At 24.9% G+C, this 19,094-nt stretch overlaps 1 protein-coding gene across 1 annotated transcript in view; it reads left to right on the forward strand.

Moving 5' to 3' along the window:
- Positions 1-18,512, forward strand: part of LOC129968411 (formin-like protein) — a 70,679-nt gene extending 52,167 nt beyond the window's left edge. Inside the window, exons 7-26 of the mRNA XM_056082270.1 lie at positions 887-963; positions 2,141-2,312; positions 2,606-2,866; positions 3,089-3,137; positions 3,930-3,982; positions 4,385-4,526; positions 4,677-4,871; positions 5,566-5,690; positions 6,628-6,726; positions 6,825-7,001; positions 7,536-7,613; positions 8,168-8,254; positions 8,805-8,873; positions 10,144-10,224; positions 11,038-11,167; positions 11,744-11,916; positions 12,570-12,671; positions 12,788-12,910; positions 14,155-14,260; positions 15,787-18,512. Of these exons, the coding sequence (XP_055938245.1) occupies positions 887-963; positions 2,141-2,312; positions 2,606-2,866; positions 3,089-3,137; positions 3,930-3,982; positions 4,385-4,526; positions 4,677-4,871; positions 5,566-5,690; positions 6,628-6,726; positions 6,825-7,001; positions 7,536-7,613; positions 8,168-8,254; positions 8,805-8,873; positions 10,144-10,224; positions 11,038-11,167; positions 11,744-11,916; positions 12,570-12,671; positions 12,788-12,910; positions 14,155-14,260; positions 15,787-15,893 (2,406 nt within the window). The 3' untranslated portion in view covers positions 15,894-18,512. The remainder of the gene's footprint in view (positions 1-886; positions 964-2,140; positions 2,313-2,605; positions 2,867-3,088; positions 3,138-3,929; positions 3,983-4,384; positions 4,527-4,676; positions 4,872-5,565; positions 5,691-6,627; positions 6,727-6,824; positions 7,002-7,535; positions 7,614-8,167; positions 8,255-8,804; positions 8,874-10,143; positions 10,225-11,037; positions 11,168-11,743; positions 11,917-12,569; positions 12,672-12,787; positions 12,911-14,154; positions 14,261-15,786) is intronic.
- The last annotated feature ends 582 nt before the right edge of the window (positions 18,513-19,094 follow it).

A 19,094-nucleotide genomic window follows, 5' to 3' on the forward strand; every position in this document is an offset into this window, starting at 1 on the left:
ACTTATTCAGAGTAGATTGGAGAATTTTTTTAAAACATTGAACTACTCAAGATCCATGTTTGATGCAGATTGGGCGGATAAAAATCGGAATCTTGACTTCGCTTAATGGGTTAAAGTAGTTCTGCAAAATCTGCACTAGCTGTACTGCTCGTTTTGTTAAAGGTTAATAACTGAAGTAATATGAGAAAACAGGCACATATTAATCATGCCAATAGAGGGAAACATAAAAAATTGCGTATCTGCTTAAAAATGCCATAATTGATATTATACTTTGTCTAAAAGGAATGCAGAAGATGTTTTACCAAATCTGAAAACATCAAACATCCGGAAATAAACTGATTTCGAACTTTTTAAGTTCAAGAACAATAATTTAAAGCTAAACTTTTATGGACATTAAAACTTGTTGCGTCACATTCGACCTTTGATGCATATCGGAAATATTTTCACCTATGTATACTGATAGTAAAATAGCACACACAAAAAAAAATGTACTTTGAGTCATACAAAAATGTCATATGTTATTTGTTACTGTTTAGCACCGTTTTTTCAACAATCTCCTATGAAATCTTTAAAAAAAAAAAAATTGTAATATACTTTGACAAAACCTTCAATCTCATTTCAGAAAAATAACAAATGGATCTTATTGTAGGTATTGATGTGAATAAATCAGTAGTCTTTCCATAAGGTATTAGAATTAAGTATTTTAAAGACATACCCTGGTCAAGAATTGTTTGAGAATTTTAAAGAAGCTTTAAAACTCTCAAGTATGAATGAATCAAATGTAAATTTAAAATTCTTAAAATATAGAGAAGAACTTCCATATAAAAATGATTGCAAAATTTTACTTGTTAGATTTTTTTAATATTTTGATAATTTTTTTTTATAGTATGGCTTCAATATGGTAATTGAGCACACTCAAGCTATCAATTGTATTGCTCTAAGCCTGAATCACAAAAGTTTGCGGTAAGTGTGTGAATGTTTTTACAATATTTATTGAAATGTATTTGTTACTCAATGTCTATCTGAATTATTTCTCAAAAAATGCTCAGTTTGCTTGTTTTGCTACATTTTTATTTGATTTCCAAGTAATTAAATCATGAATAAAACCCTCTTTTTGACATACGTTCAAATTATCAGTTATTGCAATTATATTGAATACTCATTTTACTAAGAAAGCTGCATCAAAAAGCTTTAGGAAAAAGCATAAGTAATCAATTTTCTTTTTCAAAATAATTTCATTTTGAATAATGTTGGTAAAATTAAAAATGGGAAGGGAGGATAAATAAATGGTCTCTGATTGTTTTAAGCATTATAATGCACTAATTATGCATTATAATAAGCATTTATTAGTTATTTGGTTATGCATAGTTAATTTTATTAAGTAGCATTTTAATTTTAAGCATATACTTTTATCACCTCAATAAGAATGAAATTATTCACATTTAAAAATTATTTATTTTAAGTAGAAGCAAAATTACTTTTTATTTTCTTGTGAAATTTGAGCCATTATCAATTAATTATTGCAAAACAATACAAATCTTGAAAAGGTAGAAATTTGGAAGATACAATTTGATTAGCCTGGTCCATACACTTTAATGAACCAGCACAATACATAATACATGTTTTCTTACTATTGATTTTTGCTTGTATGATATGATGCATGTTTTTTCAAATTTTCTTGGGGATTTACATCAAAGTGGGTCTTTCTTAATATCTTATTCCATAAATGAAATATATTTTCGCAATTATCATTAATTTAAAAAATTCTCCTTTGTAGAGTATTGTTAAAATACTCAACTATAAATAGATATGCATATAATTGTTTCGCATATGCATTTTTTATACAGCATTTTCAAAATAAAGCTATAAATTTTGCTTCTGTAATATTTATTAAGCCAATTCTTTAATAATTATTAATAATCCAAATAACGTATTGTAACAATTTTTTGGTGAGGAAAATATGAAATATATGGAAGTATTCAGATTTAAATTTTGCAGTGTGGTTCTTCTGGCAAGTCTTTACAAGTATAGAATTTCAAAATGAAAACTTCTTCTTTTTTAGATATTTGGATCAGATTCTATATGTAAAATTATGATTTATTTTTATACCATTTTTAAATTTCTGATATTTTATTTCCAGAACTAAAGCATTAGTACTTGAACTTCTTGCTGCCATTTGTCTAGTGAAAGGTGGACATCAAATTATTTTGAATGCATTTGATAATTTTAAAGAAGTTTGTGGGGAAAAGAAAAGATTTCAAACATTAATGGACTATTTTATAAATTATGAAGTTTTCAATATAGATTTTATGGTGAGTATAATTTTTTGCTTCTATATTTGAACTTATTTATAAATTTATTACAATTATTAAACTATATCTAGCAGCTATTATAAATATGTACATAATATTTTATACTTTTAGATGCATTAAGTTTACATGTTTTTGTGAAGATTGAGTTTCTTAATTTTATAAAACAATTAGTATTTTAAATATTTTTTTATATATATGTTTCTCTGTGCTCCTCTATTTCTATTCAGTTTGTAATATATTTCATTAAGGCATGTGCAGTTATAATTTTAAAAAAAAACTTTTTTCATCTATAGGTTGCATGTATGCAATTTGTGAACATTGTCGTCCATTCAGTAGAAGATATGAATTTTAGAGTCCATTTACAATATGAATTTACTCAAATTGGTTTGGATGATTATTTAGAAAAGCTACGACAAACTGAGAGTGAAGAACTACAAGTGCAAATTTCTGCATATTTAGACAATGTATTTGATGTTGGTGCTCTTATGGAAGATTCTGAAACGAAGAGTGCAGCATTAGAACAAGTAGCAGAATTGGAAGAACAGCTCTCTCGTGTAAATATTTCACTTTGTACTTAACATTGTGTATTTTTAATTTATACAGTTTCATATTTTCTTTCAAAATGTTCTTTTATATATAACATATTATATATAACATATTATTATATAACAGTTTTTTAAGCTATTATTCAATTAAATGGTTTGTGAATATCATGCAATATATTAAAGAACCTTTAATGAGTTCAAAAGAATATACTTTATAAATTATTCTTACAGGCAAATGAACAGATCCAAGAAATGGAAAATGAGCTTATGGCAAGATTGGGTAAGATCTTTGAAATATTTTTTGATATAGTTTGTAAGAATTCACTATATTTATGTGAATCTCTAATTTTTAGAATAAATATACATATTATGATCAACCTTGCTTTAAATTATTTTGTTCCTTTGTCTTACAAACAAATTGTCTTAATTTAATACAATTTGTTAAGAATGCAAGATTTTGTGAGTTGATAATGACATAAGTGGCCACAAACACTCCTATTGTTGAATAAATTTTCTGACAAAAAAATCTTAAGTATTTCTTTGTGAATAAATGTATTGCAAATTTAAAAGGTAATGTTTCTTAATTATATATAATTGGAATACTAGATCGTAAATTCTACTTATTTTTGATAAAGAACATTCTTGAAATAATTTACTTTTAAAGTATTGGGGGGGGGAGACTACAAATTTTTTTAATTAGATGATATTTAAACATTATGATTTGCTGAAAATGACAGATCCTAGTACAAAATAGATCGCATTGAGTACATTAATATGTAATTAAATAAATTAGCAGGAAATTTGAATTTCACATAGCTTTTTCTGTGCATTTTACTAAATTTATATATGCATCAGTTCTTCATAATTTCATACAATTATCTTAATCTTTTGAAGTTAGGGCTGAAAGAATTTGTGGAAAGGGTGGAGATCTCTATATTGTTAATTTTTAAGCAAATTCTTCATAGCTATTTTACTATTTTGTGAAAACAGAATAACTTTTTAGAAGAAATATTACTCTTTTATTTGTAAAACATTTTTCTAAAATTCATATAATCGTATAATTGTTTTACAGTGGAGCTTGAAACTCATCTTGAAACTGTCATTAGGGAACGAAATGAACTTCTGGTAAAGAAATATTTTAAGTTTTTTTTTTTAATTTTCTATATTTCATACAGCTGATCTCTATTCTAATTTAATCTGCTTTTAATCTCTTAATATTGATTGAATAATTAATAGAAACTAACCTTTTTCTTCTTCTTCTTTATTGTTAAAATTTTAGAATCAAAATTGAAAGTTAAATGTGTTAATATTCTTTAGAATGAAAGAAGCAAAATTATCAGTTGGCATTTTCTTATTTGTTTCTTTCTAAATTTGAACATACATTTTTTAATCAAAGTAATAATTAGAATTGTTACTTGAATATAGGTAATTACAATTTTATTCCTTAAATTGTCTTTCTCTTATTTTTTATGTTTTAGCATTTATGCTATTAGTTGATTATAAAGTTTAACTTTTTCTGTATATTAGGAAATTCATAAGCAAACTGATGAAGAATTAAATACATTACGAAGAGCTGTTTCTCAAAAAGAAGAGGAGTCACGTCAAAGGCAAAGTCTGCTTGAATCAAAAATACAAGAATTAGAAGTTTTACAGAATACTCTTCCAAGAGGTAAAGCAGATCAAATATTTTAATACTTTAATTTTCTGCATTTTTAATAATGTCATACAGTTATTTAATCTTTCAGTATCTTAATAACAAATTGTTAATTTGTTTGTTATAATATTGAAATTTATACATGGTTGTTCCGATGAAATGTAGGTGCCACAATGAATACTACAACAATGGATGGACGAGCTCCTGTTATGTCACAGGCTATGCCGCCCCCTCCTCCTCCACCTCCACCACCACCTCCAATGAGTGCTGTACCTCCACCTCCTCCTCCACCCCAAATGTTAAATAAAGCACCTCCTGGTCCACCACCAATGCCTGGTATGATGCAGGCACCACAAGATGGTAAGACAATCAATATTCATTTTTACATAAATGTGCTTTTCTTTCCTAAGTTGTTTATTGATAACATTAAATATTAAACAAATGAAGAAAAAAAAAGCTATCATTTTTTTAATATTGTGTAAAAAAAATTCTTCATTTACTTCTTAATAACTTTCTTCGACCAATATATTGTTAGTTAATAATTTAGCTCGTAAAATTGGATTGTTAAAAGTAAAGTTTTTATTTTGTTATTTCTTCAAGAAATATATTAGTTCACAATATAAATTTATAGATTTATAAAAGAAAAACAATTTTTGTAAATTTTTTTGCAATGTAGAGAATTATTTGAATTATTCAGATTATAAAATGGAGGAATATTTCAAAAAATGAAGGGATGTATATTGATTTAAGAAATTTCCTTTTTGCCTGTCCTTAGGTTATACAATTCTTTCTAAAATTATTTTTTAATTAAAAGAAACATAAATGTGACAATAGTTTTCAATTGCTGGAGAAGAATTATGCAATTATTTGTAGATTCTTAGTAGCTTCAAAAGACTGCATTTCAGCTTTCATAAAATCTTTTCTATCATTATTTTCCTTTTAAGATCAATGCAAAGTATTATCTAAATCTAATTAAAATTGTAGCATTTTAAATCTTTGAATTTATTATTATGCTGATTATTTCTTTATTGATGCACGTTTTTGTTTTCATCAGCCATGACAATCAAAAGGAAATTCCAAACCAAATATAAATTGCCAACCCTTAACTGGATAGCACTCAAGCCTAACCAAGTAAAAGGGACAATATTTAGTGAACTTGATGAAGATAAATTGTACAGTGTAAGTATAAAGCACAAATGCCCTTCTTTACGTCATCTCAATTTACTCTTTTTAGGCACTTTGTTGTTTCTATATGTATGTTAAAATTAAAAAATATCTTTGAATCTTAATATGCATGTTTTTGTTATATTTGGATCATATTTATTTAGTTTATTGATCATTAGCAAAAATATTGAATTACATAGCATTTCAGAATTTACCAATAGTCATTTTATATTTCTTAATTTTAAAATAATTAATTACAATTACAATGATTAAAGTCATTAGTTATTTTATCATAACCATTGAGAAAATAATTTTTTAGATACTTATATGCAATATAGAATTTTAGTTAGTCCTCCCAATTCCTTCTATAAGTTGCATTTCTGCAATTATTTGAAAGGAAGTGTTTTTCATAAATGTATGCTATTGCAAATGTGCAATTAAATTTGATTCCATTTTTAATGTGTTTCATCAACTTCTGCTAATGCTTTTCCTTTAAACTTTAAAATGAATTTTGCTCTCCCCATTGTAATCTTTTCCTACTTGTGTATAGATATCTTTTCAAATGTATATATTTTTAATTAAAAACTCAGGATAAATGTTGCAAAATAAAATGGGTTCTGAATTTTGAGATGTGTCAGATATGAGTATGAACCTGCCAGCTAATTTCACAAATAAAAATTATCTAAATTCATAAAGGTAATGTATTTCAAGTTTCACTCTAAAACTTCACTTGCAACACTGTAATGCAATTGATATCGTTTTTGAGTATTCATTATCAGAAGTAGAAATTACACTTTTATTGTATATTGATAAATTTTTTAAGTGAATTTAAATGTGATCATATGGTTGATTTGATAGCTTTTCAGAGAGAGAGTTATTTTGAATTTGATATTTTTCAGTAAATTGTTTGTAACTTATTTCAAAAATTGATTTTTTTTTCCCATCTTTACAGATTATTGATTTTGAAGAATTTGAAGAACACTTCAAACTGGGTATACAGGGAGCTTTCTCAGATCGCAATGATGAAATTAATGGAAGCAAAAGGTTTAAAGTAAGTTGCATATTTTTTAATAAGTAAGTTATGTCTTTCTAAAGCATGAAGTGCATAAATTTTTATGTAATTTTGTTTCTATTTAATTTTTCTTTAAGGTTCCTGAGAAAGTTACCTTGTTAGAACATAATAGGTTAAGAAATATGGCTATATCCAGACGTAAAGTAGAACTTCCTTGTGATGTTGTTGTAAGAGCTATTAATGCTTTGGATTTAACAACTTTATCCCAGGAGTTTGTAGAGATACTTTTAAGAATGGTGCCAACAGAAGCTGAGGTACATTTTGAGTTGTTTAATTTAATCATTCAAATGTTTTTTTTTTTTTTTAATCCTTGTATAATATATTATTTGATTGAACTGAAGTGAGTATATTGTGAAATTTTGTATTTATATTAATTCATCTATTCAATTATTTATTAGTTGGTATCAAAATTACATTCATTAAAAAACTGTAATGTCTAAATTTTCCAATTTCATATTTATCCTAAAAAAACATTTGTTCATTTCTTCTAATTAACATAGGCTTAAAAATTAAGACTACTTTTCACTAAAAACCATTTTTTTTTATTTGTTCTGAATACCATAAATTTGATTATAAATTTTTGTAATTTGCAAATGCTGGTACAATTGATTTTTATTTAATGTATATCAATGGCTTAAAAGAAACTACAAGTGAAATATAAAATTAACATTAAAAAAAATTATAGATAATTTAAATATTACTTCAATAAAGAAATAAGAGTTATTTTTATTATGCTGCAGTGTATAATTTCTTATTGATTTGTTCAATATACAAACTTATATTTTCAGATGAAAGCTTACAAAGAGTATGAGAGAAATCGAAAGCCAGTAGATGCATTAACAGATGAAGACAAATTTCTCTTCCAAGTATAATAAGTTTTGAAATTTTTTTTTCTGTAATATTTGGCTCATTAATTTTTGTTATTTCTTGATTCTTTATTTAATTTTGGTATCAGGTTTTAAAAATTTGAATTATAAATTGTGTGTTGAATAATAAATTTGAAAATTTTCATCATTTTGAAAGTGCATGAAGATAACTTTATAGATAGTGTTTTTATAATTCATGTGTATATATTCTTTAAAATTTCAATATATATTAGATTTATTATATTTTTAAAATTATATTCATAAGGATTAAGAAATTAAATCTGCTCTGTTATAAATGTTTAATCTGGTTCATATTAATTTATCCTGTTGTAGATTAATGATAAATGGTTGTAAAAAAATTCTGTTTTATAAAAATGAGTTAAAGGTAGGTTTAAATTTGCATGTCTATCATTCCAACATTCCTAAATAATAATGTTGAGTTACTATACATAAAAAGTTTTGTTTTATTTTTACCTTTTAAATGTGTAAATATAAATTGTTGTATCATGCTATATATTGCAATTAATGTATGCTCTCTGATTTGTATTTCATAGTTATGTAAGGTGGAAAGATTGTCCCAGAAATTAAATATCATGAGCTATATGGCAAGCTTTATGGAAAACATCCAACTTATAACGCCGGTAAATATTTATGTATTTTTTGTTTTTCATATATAATTGGTGATTTTGTATTCGCAGCTTGAAAATAAGTTATTTTTCTTCATAACACTTTTTAAGTGGAGTTTGATGATAATATGCATATTATAGAAAGCTATTAAAGCCAGGGAATGATATTATAAAAAATTATTTTGTAAAATTTGCTTTTATAGAATGTGTTATTCAGTCTTTTAGAAAAACAGTTTTGATGCAAATTAAGGTTTTTTTTAAAATTTACTTAAAATTTGTTCTTTAAAATTTTTTTGCTGTGTTTTTCTTCAGCTATGTTGCTGCATTTGCTAATAGTAGCTTAGAAATATGTTGTGAAAATGATTTAAATAAGTAAAAATTGTCATAATTTTTTAGCTTGTTTTGTTCTAAATTATTTAATAATTTAACATAATCTTAAATTCTATTTGCAATGGTTCCATAATAAATAGAACATTGTCCCAAACTGTTTTTTCAATTAGTAAATAAAAATTTTTATTTATGAAAGCATTATGTCTAAACTAAAATTTAATGATTTTTTTTACAGCAAATTCATGCTGTTATTGCTGCATCTAGATCAATAAAAAATTCCAAGAAAGTAAAGAAACTTCTTGAGGTATGCTATGTTTTTGATCTGTGAAGAAGTAAGGAAAATGTTTAAGAAATGTGATATTAAATAAAAATATAATTATTCTTTCTAAATTTATTATGAAAAATTTACTGTTTCAAATTTTGAAAATTGCTCAAAATTATTGTGGAATTTGTAATTAAATTTTATTTCTGTTGGTTAAATCATGTTTTTTATTCCTTACTATTAAAAATGTAAATAAAAGCTTTTTTTTTATTTTATTTATTCTCCCCCTGCTATAATTGCAAGGGCGTAACATAAATTTTCAGAATTATATGAAAGAAAATTGGTAGAGATTAATTTTCTGATCTGTATATGAATTATAATGTTGGTTGAATTATACAAAAAAGAGTTTGCTAAATGAACCTTTGAATTATCCATTTATTTCCTGTCATATTTCAATGTTGATCTCTAGAAGTTATGAATGAGCCATTCTGTGGTTTTTAAAAATAAAAATCAAATAAATATTCTTTATGGATAATTTTTTTATTTTTCTGTAGTAAAATTATATTTTTCTTCATAAAATTTTTGCATTTCTGTCTATACATTGTTTATTGTTCTTTGTAATGAAAAATAACACTTATGTTGAAGTATTAAATTATAATTTCGCTTCTCTGTTTTCACTTGCAATGCTATATTCACCTGCAGATTGCTTGTAAGTACACTGCTTTTAATTGGCATGTAAATTCTTGATGTTTATATTAACATCCTTTTAATAATTTATAAAAGTAATTAAATTACAGTTATCTGTTTAAAAATGTTTACATATATATATATATATAATATGATATCAAAATCAATTTTATGCGATTAATAATTCATATATTATTTAATATAAATTCATTTCTTACTGCATAAGAATTAGATCTAAGCTTGGCAAATTATAATACTAATATAATTTATGACTAATAAAATAAAGCTGCATGATTTGTTAAATATTTAGTTATATTTAATCTAACCTATTTTCAGATTTTCTGAAGCTTTCATATTTTTCATTGTGGTGTACATAACTTTTTTAAAAATTAAAGCTGCAGATATTAAAATAATAAAGAAATAAGAGGTGATGTGGAAAAGTTGATTCTGTAGAAAGCAAAAATAGCATGTTATTTTTTGTGTGTGTGCATAAATTTCACTTTTTAAATAAATTTTATTTCTCATGATAGTACTTACTCTCAAATGCATTATAAATCAATAAATTTAAAAATTGATTATTGAGTACTCTTTTTATATGATATATAAATATTTTTTTCATTTTTAGGTTATTTTAGCGTTTGGTAATTACATGAACAGCTCAAAGCGTGGCCCTGCATATGGCTTCAAACTCCAGAGTTTAGATATGGTATGCTAATTCTTTAGATTATATATAATTAGAATAACTTTCCATTTCCAAAAGGCAAATGAAAAAAAAATTGATTTTGATAGAAGCTTTGATTTTACTATTTGTCAAAGTAAATCATTCAAGAGCATTCAGTTTTTATCTTGTATAAAAATAACTTTTAGATGGCTTTGCATTGATTTATATTTGTTGTCTGAATAGTTATACTTTGAAACTTTTTAGAAGATTACTTTTAACGAAAAAAGAAACATTTTGTTTGTGAAACATTTTCTTGTATTCTATATATCCTACCAAATTTCGCTTTTGTACCATCTAGAAAATGTGACAAAACAGGTTCAAAATTGATGTTTTTTTATGAAAATAAACATTTCACAATTTCTTTGTTTATAAAGTAGAAAACTATCCCATTGTGTACTAATATCTAGCAATTGATCCATATTGTTGACTTTAATAAATTAAATTTTGGTAGAAGTACTTCGGAAATAATGTGATGGTGAAAATAATTCTTATTGCTTTGAAATCTTATTGTTTGCATCAGTGTCTATTCATTATTACTCAAAAATTACTCTTCAAGTTAAACGGAAAAAATGATTTTTTTTATTCCTTTTCCATATATAGTGCCTTTAAAGAATATTAAGAGATGGATTAAAATTATTTATGAATTTAGTTAAAGATGAATATTAAAATTTTCAGCATAGATATTTAATATATATATCAGAATTGCATTATGAATTGGTCTATATTGCATGCAGAAAAAAGTTAATTCTTCAGTGAAATTTCATTTATAATTATTTTTATCTCTTATTTATTGTTTAGCTGGCTGATACAAAAACTGCTGATAGGAAGATTTCACTTCTTCATTACATAGCAGAGACAGTAAAGCAGAAGTTTCCAGAAATCTCAAACTTTGACAGTGAATTAAGGTTTATAGAAAAAGCAGCATCAGGTATTATAATTTTTAACCAGAAACTTCTTGAAAACAAAATTGAGCATTTTTCAATGGCTCCGTCTAAAGTTCTTGTAAATTGGCCTCTTTAATATATGCATATGAATCATATTTACTTTTAATGATTGCAATGATAAAAATTGAAAAATTGGATAGTCTGTCAAGTAATGCAGTAGTTGATAAAAAAAAAAAAAAAAAAAAGAATGGTCTAGTTGGATGAAATTTTGTGTATGATCTATACATCAAAATTGTTTTAAATCTTATAAAAAAAATTTTTCAGTGTGATTTGCATAAATTTTAGTTCCTGGGCTATTTGACCCTTATTTTCATATAAATTTGACATATAGTATTTATAGATATTTCATATTTCTTATAAATACTTCTTTAATTTAAATATTTCATGTTGGAATTTAATTACTTATTTCAGGATATACTGACTTAAAAGAAAGAAATCTGTTTTTTCTTTCACTAGACATTGACTGAAATGCCTGATTTATTTTTAGTTTATGAATTTTTATTTTCTGGTCTTATCGTCTTTTTGTTTGTTTCAATTGAATTTTCTTTAATATTATCTAGTATCTATGGAAAATATTCTGACTGATGTCCATGAACTGGAAAAAGGTATGGACCTCTGCAAAAAAGAATTGCAGTTGAGACGGGATGCACGTGATGCAGCAGTTCTTAAAGACTTCATAGGTAACTCAGAAGAAAAACTTCGAAAAATGAAGAATGAAGCAAAAACTGCTCAGGTAATTAATTTTAATTTCATTACAATATAACTGAATATTTAATTTTTTACATTTATTATTTTTTTAATCATTGAATTGTTCATAGAGATTTCATAAAAATGTTTTTTAATGTAATTATGCTATTTCAAATGAATTTGTTATATTAACACATCTGCTGGACGTTAATATTGTTAATTACATTTTCTATCTCTTTTTGTAAAGGCAGTTATAATAGCTCTATATATTGGTGTTAGTGCAGAGCAGTTTTTCCTTTTCTTTTATGCTTATTTAGTCTTCATTAGGAAAAATTTATTAAATAATATGATAGCTATAATATATTAAATATTTCAAGTTTTGGATTTTTTTATTGCTTATATATGTTATATTTTCTAGTATAAGCAGTTGTCCTTATATAAATAAGAATATCTTTAATAGTTATTTGAGTTTCTTTTGTAATATATCTTTTTTCAGTAATTTCTTTTTTCAGTTCATTTGTAAAAACGTCTTTGCACCAAAAGTAAACTAAGAAATTAAATGTTTTTATTTGTTTAAACTACATTTCTTTAAATGTTAGCTGACAATTTTTTTATGCTTGTGGAAAAACGTGTTATCAAAATGTATTCATTTTTTAGTGGTATTATAACATGAATAATTATAAGATTTGTCTTCCATAGGATGCTTATTCCGATTGTGTGGAATATTTTGGTGACAGCACTCGATCTATTGCTGCTAACACCTTTTTCTCGCTTTTTGTTCGCTTCACAAAAGCATATAAGGTAAAATTTTATGTTTTCGTGCTTTTTATTTTTTTCTTCTTATTTTTTGAGAACTTTAAAAATAATGTTTTGATCTTTACAAAAATTTAATTCTTAAAAATAATTCTTTCTTGCAGCAAGCTGAACTTGACAATGAAGCAAGAAGAAGGCAACAGGAAGCAGCAGCAAGGGAGAGTGAAAAGAATGCTGCAGAAAGTGTATCAAAAAAGAATAGTTTAAATTCAAGAAAAAACAATCAAGTATGTTAACACATTGAATGACACATCTGTTTGTATCATTTGTAGTTATGATTTGTATCTTTTAACATAATTTAACTTGGGAAAAATTCTTAGAAAAGGTTACAAGCCATGGTTTTTATTAGCAGTCATTTGACAATCATGCTAAATATCGTCAATGGCTCAATTTGCATGTTAGAAACCATTTATAAATAGCTGTGTCATTTTTGTAAATTTTTATTTTTCTCCCTTTAAAGATTACGCGGCTTTATAATGCTTGGTAACAACATAGAAAATTCTCTTTTAAATATTAATTTTTAAATCATCATTCTGGTTGTTTTTTTAACTTTAGAATGCATTGCATTTTGTAATACAGCTACTTACTGTAGAATGAAAAGTTTTAATGAAATTTTTTTTGTAATATTACGAAGCAGTGCAAACTACCTTAGTGGAAGAATTTTCAAGTAATTTTTTTTGTAAATGGCTGAAAATTGGTACATAAGATTGGTACACTGGTACAAAATAAGGTACATCATTTATGTTATATAAGAAAATTGGTACTACTGAAAGAGAATTGAGAATGCATCATTAGGCGTCTCTTCTGATTAAATTGTGTTTGTTCTGATTATGAAATATAGCATTTAAAAATCACTGGTTGAAAAATTTATTTAAATTTTTTTTACTGTTAATATATAATTGTATATTAAGCAAAAAGTTTCCTTAAAACTTAAATTTATTAAATAAATTCATACATTTATTATATTTTTTCTCTGTTAAAAATGTCTTTTGGTGAATTTATTGTCATTGCGATGATATGATCTGATGTTAGGCTGAAGTGTGTAATTTAGTGCTAATCACATCATCATCAGTTTATTATTGTTATTTATGTTATATTTTAAAATTTTCTTTTGTACTTCTTTTTCACTTATTTTAACATTTTTCAGTGAGAGTTTATTTTTATTTTGTAGTGTATTTGTGTGTTTATGCTTAATTCATAGTTATCAATATTTTCATGTGTAATTGTCAGTTTGAAACTTTGAATGGTAGACCCTATATTTTGTGCTTTTAGTTCAAATACTACCTTCTTGCATATACTTCTGAACACATGAATACCTGCAAAATTTCATGCAAAGTAGTATTTTTATTAGTGCTTTTGAAGTATTATAAATTATTTCTAGCTTAAATTATTTTTGTAGTAGGTTATAATTCATAACTGTTTTACTTTCTTTTTATTTTGGGAAATCTAAAACTATGTTCTTTTTCTGTAGGAAGCTGTGATTAATGAATTGAAAAGCAAAACTAAGCAAGTGAAAGAAACTCGTTTGCTTAAACAAGATGAAGTATACAATGGAGCTTTAGAAGATATTTTACTTGGTAAGCAATATGAAATTTTACAATTCAGTTTTTATGGATTTAAATATGCCTATGCATATATCTGAAAATTTATGCTTGTATATGTCTGAAAATTTTATTAAAAAAAAAAAAATTACATTTTCAGTGAATAGTGTTAGCTGGGTTAATTTTAATTTTTAAACAGTAAACTTGGCAAATTTGAATACAAATTTTTTTTTAAATATATAGAATGAAATATTTATTTTGTATTAATTAAAAGAAGTTTTAATATTTCATGTATCATAAATCAAAGCTTTTATAAAGAATTATTTGATGATTATGTCTTAATCAGAACGTCTCATGCCCAGTTGTTCAGTTGTTGGTTTTCTTTCACTCTTGTGAAGTTCGATTAGCTGCAGTATTCTCCTAGCCATTCAAAGTATTGCTTATATAGCACTTTACAGTTAATTATTTGATTATTTTGCAAAAGGAAAGATTTTTTTATAAGTGATTAAAAATATTTATTGCTGTTTAAAATATTTTCATATGCTTCATATGGCAGTGTTCCTTATATATATCCAATTACAAATGTTATTCTTGATTTTGTAAATATATATATATATGTAATGATATTTTAACTCTAATTTCAATTTAATTAATTTTCAAGATTTTATCTTAATTTAGCCCATAGTAACTTCATTCTAAAATATTCTCTTATTTCGTGATACAATTCCACTATCTCTACTTAATTAATTCAAGAGAAGCTTTGTTAAATTGTTGAATCAGCTAAAATCTAACTTTCCCACACTACGCGTGAAGAGATAACATACCGCTGATCAAGCAAATTCTTTTTTAAAATCTCCCTGTGTTTCCCCTACCTTGTCCACCCGTGTAATGAAAATCCCTATCGAAATCTCATAATACATTAGCACTGTAAAGAAATATTTTCCCTATCAAAATCATAGGTTATATAAGACCAAGGATAAAATGTCCAAGAGCTTTTTCCTCATTCCTTTCTGTGTCGCTCTGTGTGCGCATCGCTTGTACATATGCTTGCTTCTTCATAATGAAATAAAACGACGTCACAAAATTAAAAGTATCTCCATTGTCTTCAAACTGCATCATGCTTCACAACAAATATTATATATATATATATATATATATATATATATATATATATATATATTACCTTCACAGAATTAATATTTGAAAATTAATTTAATGTAATTGAGTGGAATGTTTTCCATTGCTCTAAGTGATTAAGCAAATTGGTTATGAAATATTAGCAACACTTGTCTTCATTATAGTGAAAATAATATCTGTTGAAAAGCAAATTTGAATTAAGTTCTTATAAAACAAATAATGATTTCTAACTATTATTTGGCTGAAGAGTTATTGAGATTTACTTAATATTAATTGTATTTGTCTGAAAATTGTCACATTCTAAATTTAAATCTTGTTCATATTTATAAGCTGTTGGAAATTCACAGAGAAATGTTTTACTTATTTATGCTTATATTTTACCTAAGTACAAAACATAAATTGAGTTGTGATTATATTTTATTTAGGTTTAAAAAGTGAACCATATCGTCGTGCAGATGCTGTTCGCAGAAGTCAGAGACGAAGACAAGAAAATATTCGATTGTCGCATACAATGGATGAATTAGACTTTTGAAATGTTGATTAAATTTTAGTTCCAAATTGAGTACCTTAATTTGACTTGGTGATTCAATAATGTGCCATTTGATATTTTTTGTTGTTGTATTTATAGATGGCTAGTTCATTAGCTTATTTTTTATTTTTCATTCAGGTAGACAAATGTGGTTGACAATATTTTTGTATAATTGTATTCTTTAGATTGCAGTTTTGGAAGATTTTTCTCCTTTGTTTAAATTAAAATATTTTTATAGTGACTTTTATTTTTAGTTTACCTCATATTATCAAAAAATACCTTGCTAACTGCTATATAATTATAGACCGCAGTAATTATTTTCCTAGAAATTTTTTAAATATTAACAAAAGTAATAAATTATAATTGAAATTGACTTTGTTTTTAATTATTATCAGTGTAACTACTGGAATTTTTATACAATGAATGTTTAATCCAGTGTTCAATTCAAATCAGATAATGACTTGTTTTATGCCTCTTTGTTGACTGAATGCATTTAATATGCTGTAAAAACTGTATCTTGATATTTAAGAATGTTATAATTTGTGTGATATTGACTAATAGGGAATTAAAATGAGGTGGATATTTCTTCCCCTTAAAGGACAACTTATTGATGTAATTATGAAGTAATTATCATCTGGTATAAAAATTTCACCTCTTTAAAGAAAGGGGAAATATTTTTGACTTGGAATCAAAAATGCTCAACTAAATCAAAGTAACTATTGGAAAATTTCTGTATATTTTAAAATATTGTTAAGTATTTCAAGAAATTTTTAGTTAAATTTCTTTAAAAAGATAGGAAATTCATAGAAATTCATTATTTCCATTGATTATAGTTTAAATTGAAGGAATCCTGATATGAACATTCTATTTTTATTGACAACTTCATAAATTTTGAAAATATTGTGAATCTTATTGATGCAATCTGATTTCAGTATAATCAGTGATTCAGCTTGATTATTTTTTATACTTTATAACAAAATATTTTTTTAAAATATTAAATTGAAGTCATTTTAACTGTATCTGCCTTTTCCAATTAGTCATAATGTATAATATATGCAACAAATTGTGTATACTATTTTTAATGAGAGTGCAATTGTATATAGCCATATGTAATAAATATATTTGATCATTGAAACATATTTACATTTAGATATGCTTTATAAGTGCCTGGAAACTGTTTTGTTTCATAATGTGTTGTAGTATAATCTGTACATAGTGCTTTTCTCATTTAGTGGTGCTGAGATCGTAATCATTTTTGTCAAGACTTATTTAAGAAATCAAATCTGTTAATTTGCTGTGTTTACTCTCCCAGTTAACTACAGTTGTTGACTAAAGCCAAAGTGATTGTTTCCTTCATTTTATTGGTATTATATTTACTATTTTTTCTAGATTAAGTGTTGCATATTTTTCTGGTGGTAATTAATGGTGTTCAGGAAAATTCATTAAAGGATACAAGTCTTGTTTTTGATCATAATATATTCATTCTGTAAATAAGAGTCCAAAATTCATATATGGGCACCTAAACATTTTTTTTTTTTTTTCCTTTCTAATGATATGTATAAAGGGGAAAAAAATTGAAAGTATATCAGAGTTTTATGAAATGTTATTCAAATATTTTTAAAGAATGGCTTGTTAATAATATTGGATATAGCGTAATGCCTAATATTGAAATTTTGAATGCTGTGCATCAGAAAGTTCTGATAAATTTTGAGACAGTTTTTGTCTGTGATAAGGAAATTCTCATTTTTATATTGGATGTTGACTGTATGACTGAAAATAATAAGTCTTGTTAGGCTATAGTTTTCTAAGAAAGGTCCACTTGTAGTTTCTTATATAAGAATTTTAAAAAAATTAAACAGATATACAGAAGTAAAATTTATAATCTTAATTTTTTTAATGTTACTATTAAAGTATTTTCCTTATTTGGATTTATTAAGGAAATATAATATTTAGATTTTTTTTCCATCTTAATTGCAGTCTATTGGCATACATTTCTGAAATAGTATTTTTTTTTATATGAAGACATACACATAATTTGTTTGTCTAAAGTAAACACTTTATTTAATGCTTAAACACTTTTTTTTAATGCTTAATCAATAAGATTCAAATGAAATTTGTACTTATATACTCAAACTAATTACAGATGATTTTAAATGATAATATTTATATTTTCCTTCCTGTTTTAAATAATTTTGTCAGATGTTGGTATTTTTAGTAGATCTTTTATTTACCCAATTTTTTTTAAAGAATTTTTATTGATCTCATTTAAAGAAACTAGGATAATATTTTTTTAAAAAAAGTTTTGGATTTATTTATAAATGAACTGAAATTTTTTACTGTATTTCACATAAGAATTAAAGATATGGGACCACTGGATCTTTTTGTTAGTTTTTGTATGATTTTACAACTTCATGCCATTGACTTTCTAATGCTCATTCTTTTGTGTAATCATGGATCAGTCACAATATTATTTGTGAAACAAAGTGCCTATTTTAAAGTTTTTGCTTTTATCTACAATTTTGGAAAACTATAACTTTGATAAAGAGGATATTTTTATTTTAGAATACTATTGCCTATACTATATATATTTGTAAATTTGTTTAAATAAATGAATTTTCACTATTTTGTGAATTACATTATTTATTGGTGTTCACTGATATTTTGTATTTCATTTAAGGTTTCTTTCTCATAAATAGATACATAACATACTTCTTAAATGGTTGTTTGTAAAACATAAAATATATTTATTTCCTGAGAATATTTTTTAACTGTACCATGTATATGCTTTTACAGCTTAAACTATGATTTGGCAGCAACTACATAATTGGTCAACAATATATGTAATTGCTGTATTAAATTTATAACAGATTTTATGTTTTGTCCATCCATATGAAGATTTTCTGTTAATGTGTGCACATTAGAATTTAAAAACACATAGCTAGAAAAAATGAAATTTAACCAGTTCATTTGTCATCTTTGTAAACTCAAAATGTACTTCTTGCTAGATGAATGAAATATGGTGTGTGGTTTTAATATCAAAATTGCTAACCTTTATCACATTTGATATTTAATCAGACAATGGAAGAGGACTGTTCCAAAGTGTAAACTAGATTCTCTTTGCTAAACAATGATGATAAGTTCAAAACATTGTTGCTGAGGAAATATAGAATCTCTATTGCCTTTTGAAACTTCATTGTGTTGTTA

This window comes from Argiope bruennichi, chromosome 1 (genome assembly GCF_947563725.1).
Source record: "Argiope bruennichi chromosome 1, qqArgBrue1.1, whole genome shotgun sequence".
NCBI lineage: Eukaryota > Metazoa > Arthropoda > Arachnida > Araneae > Araneidae > Argiope > Argiope bruennichi.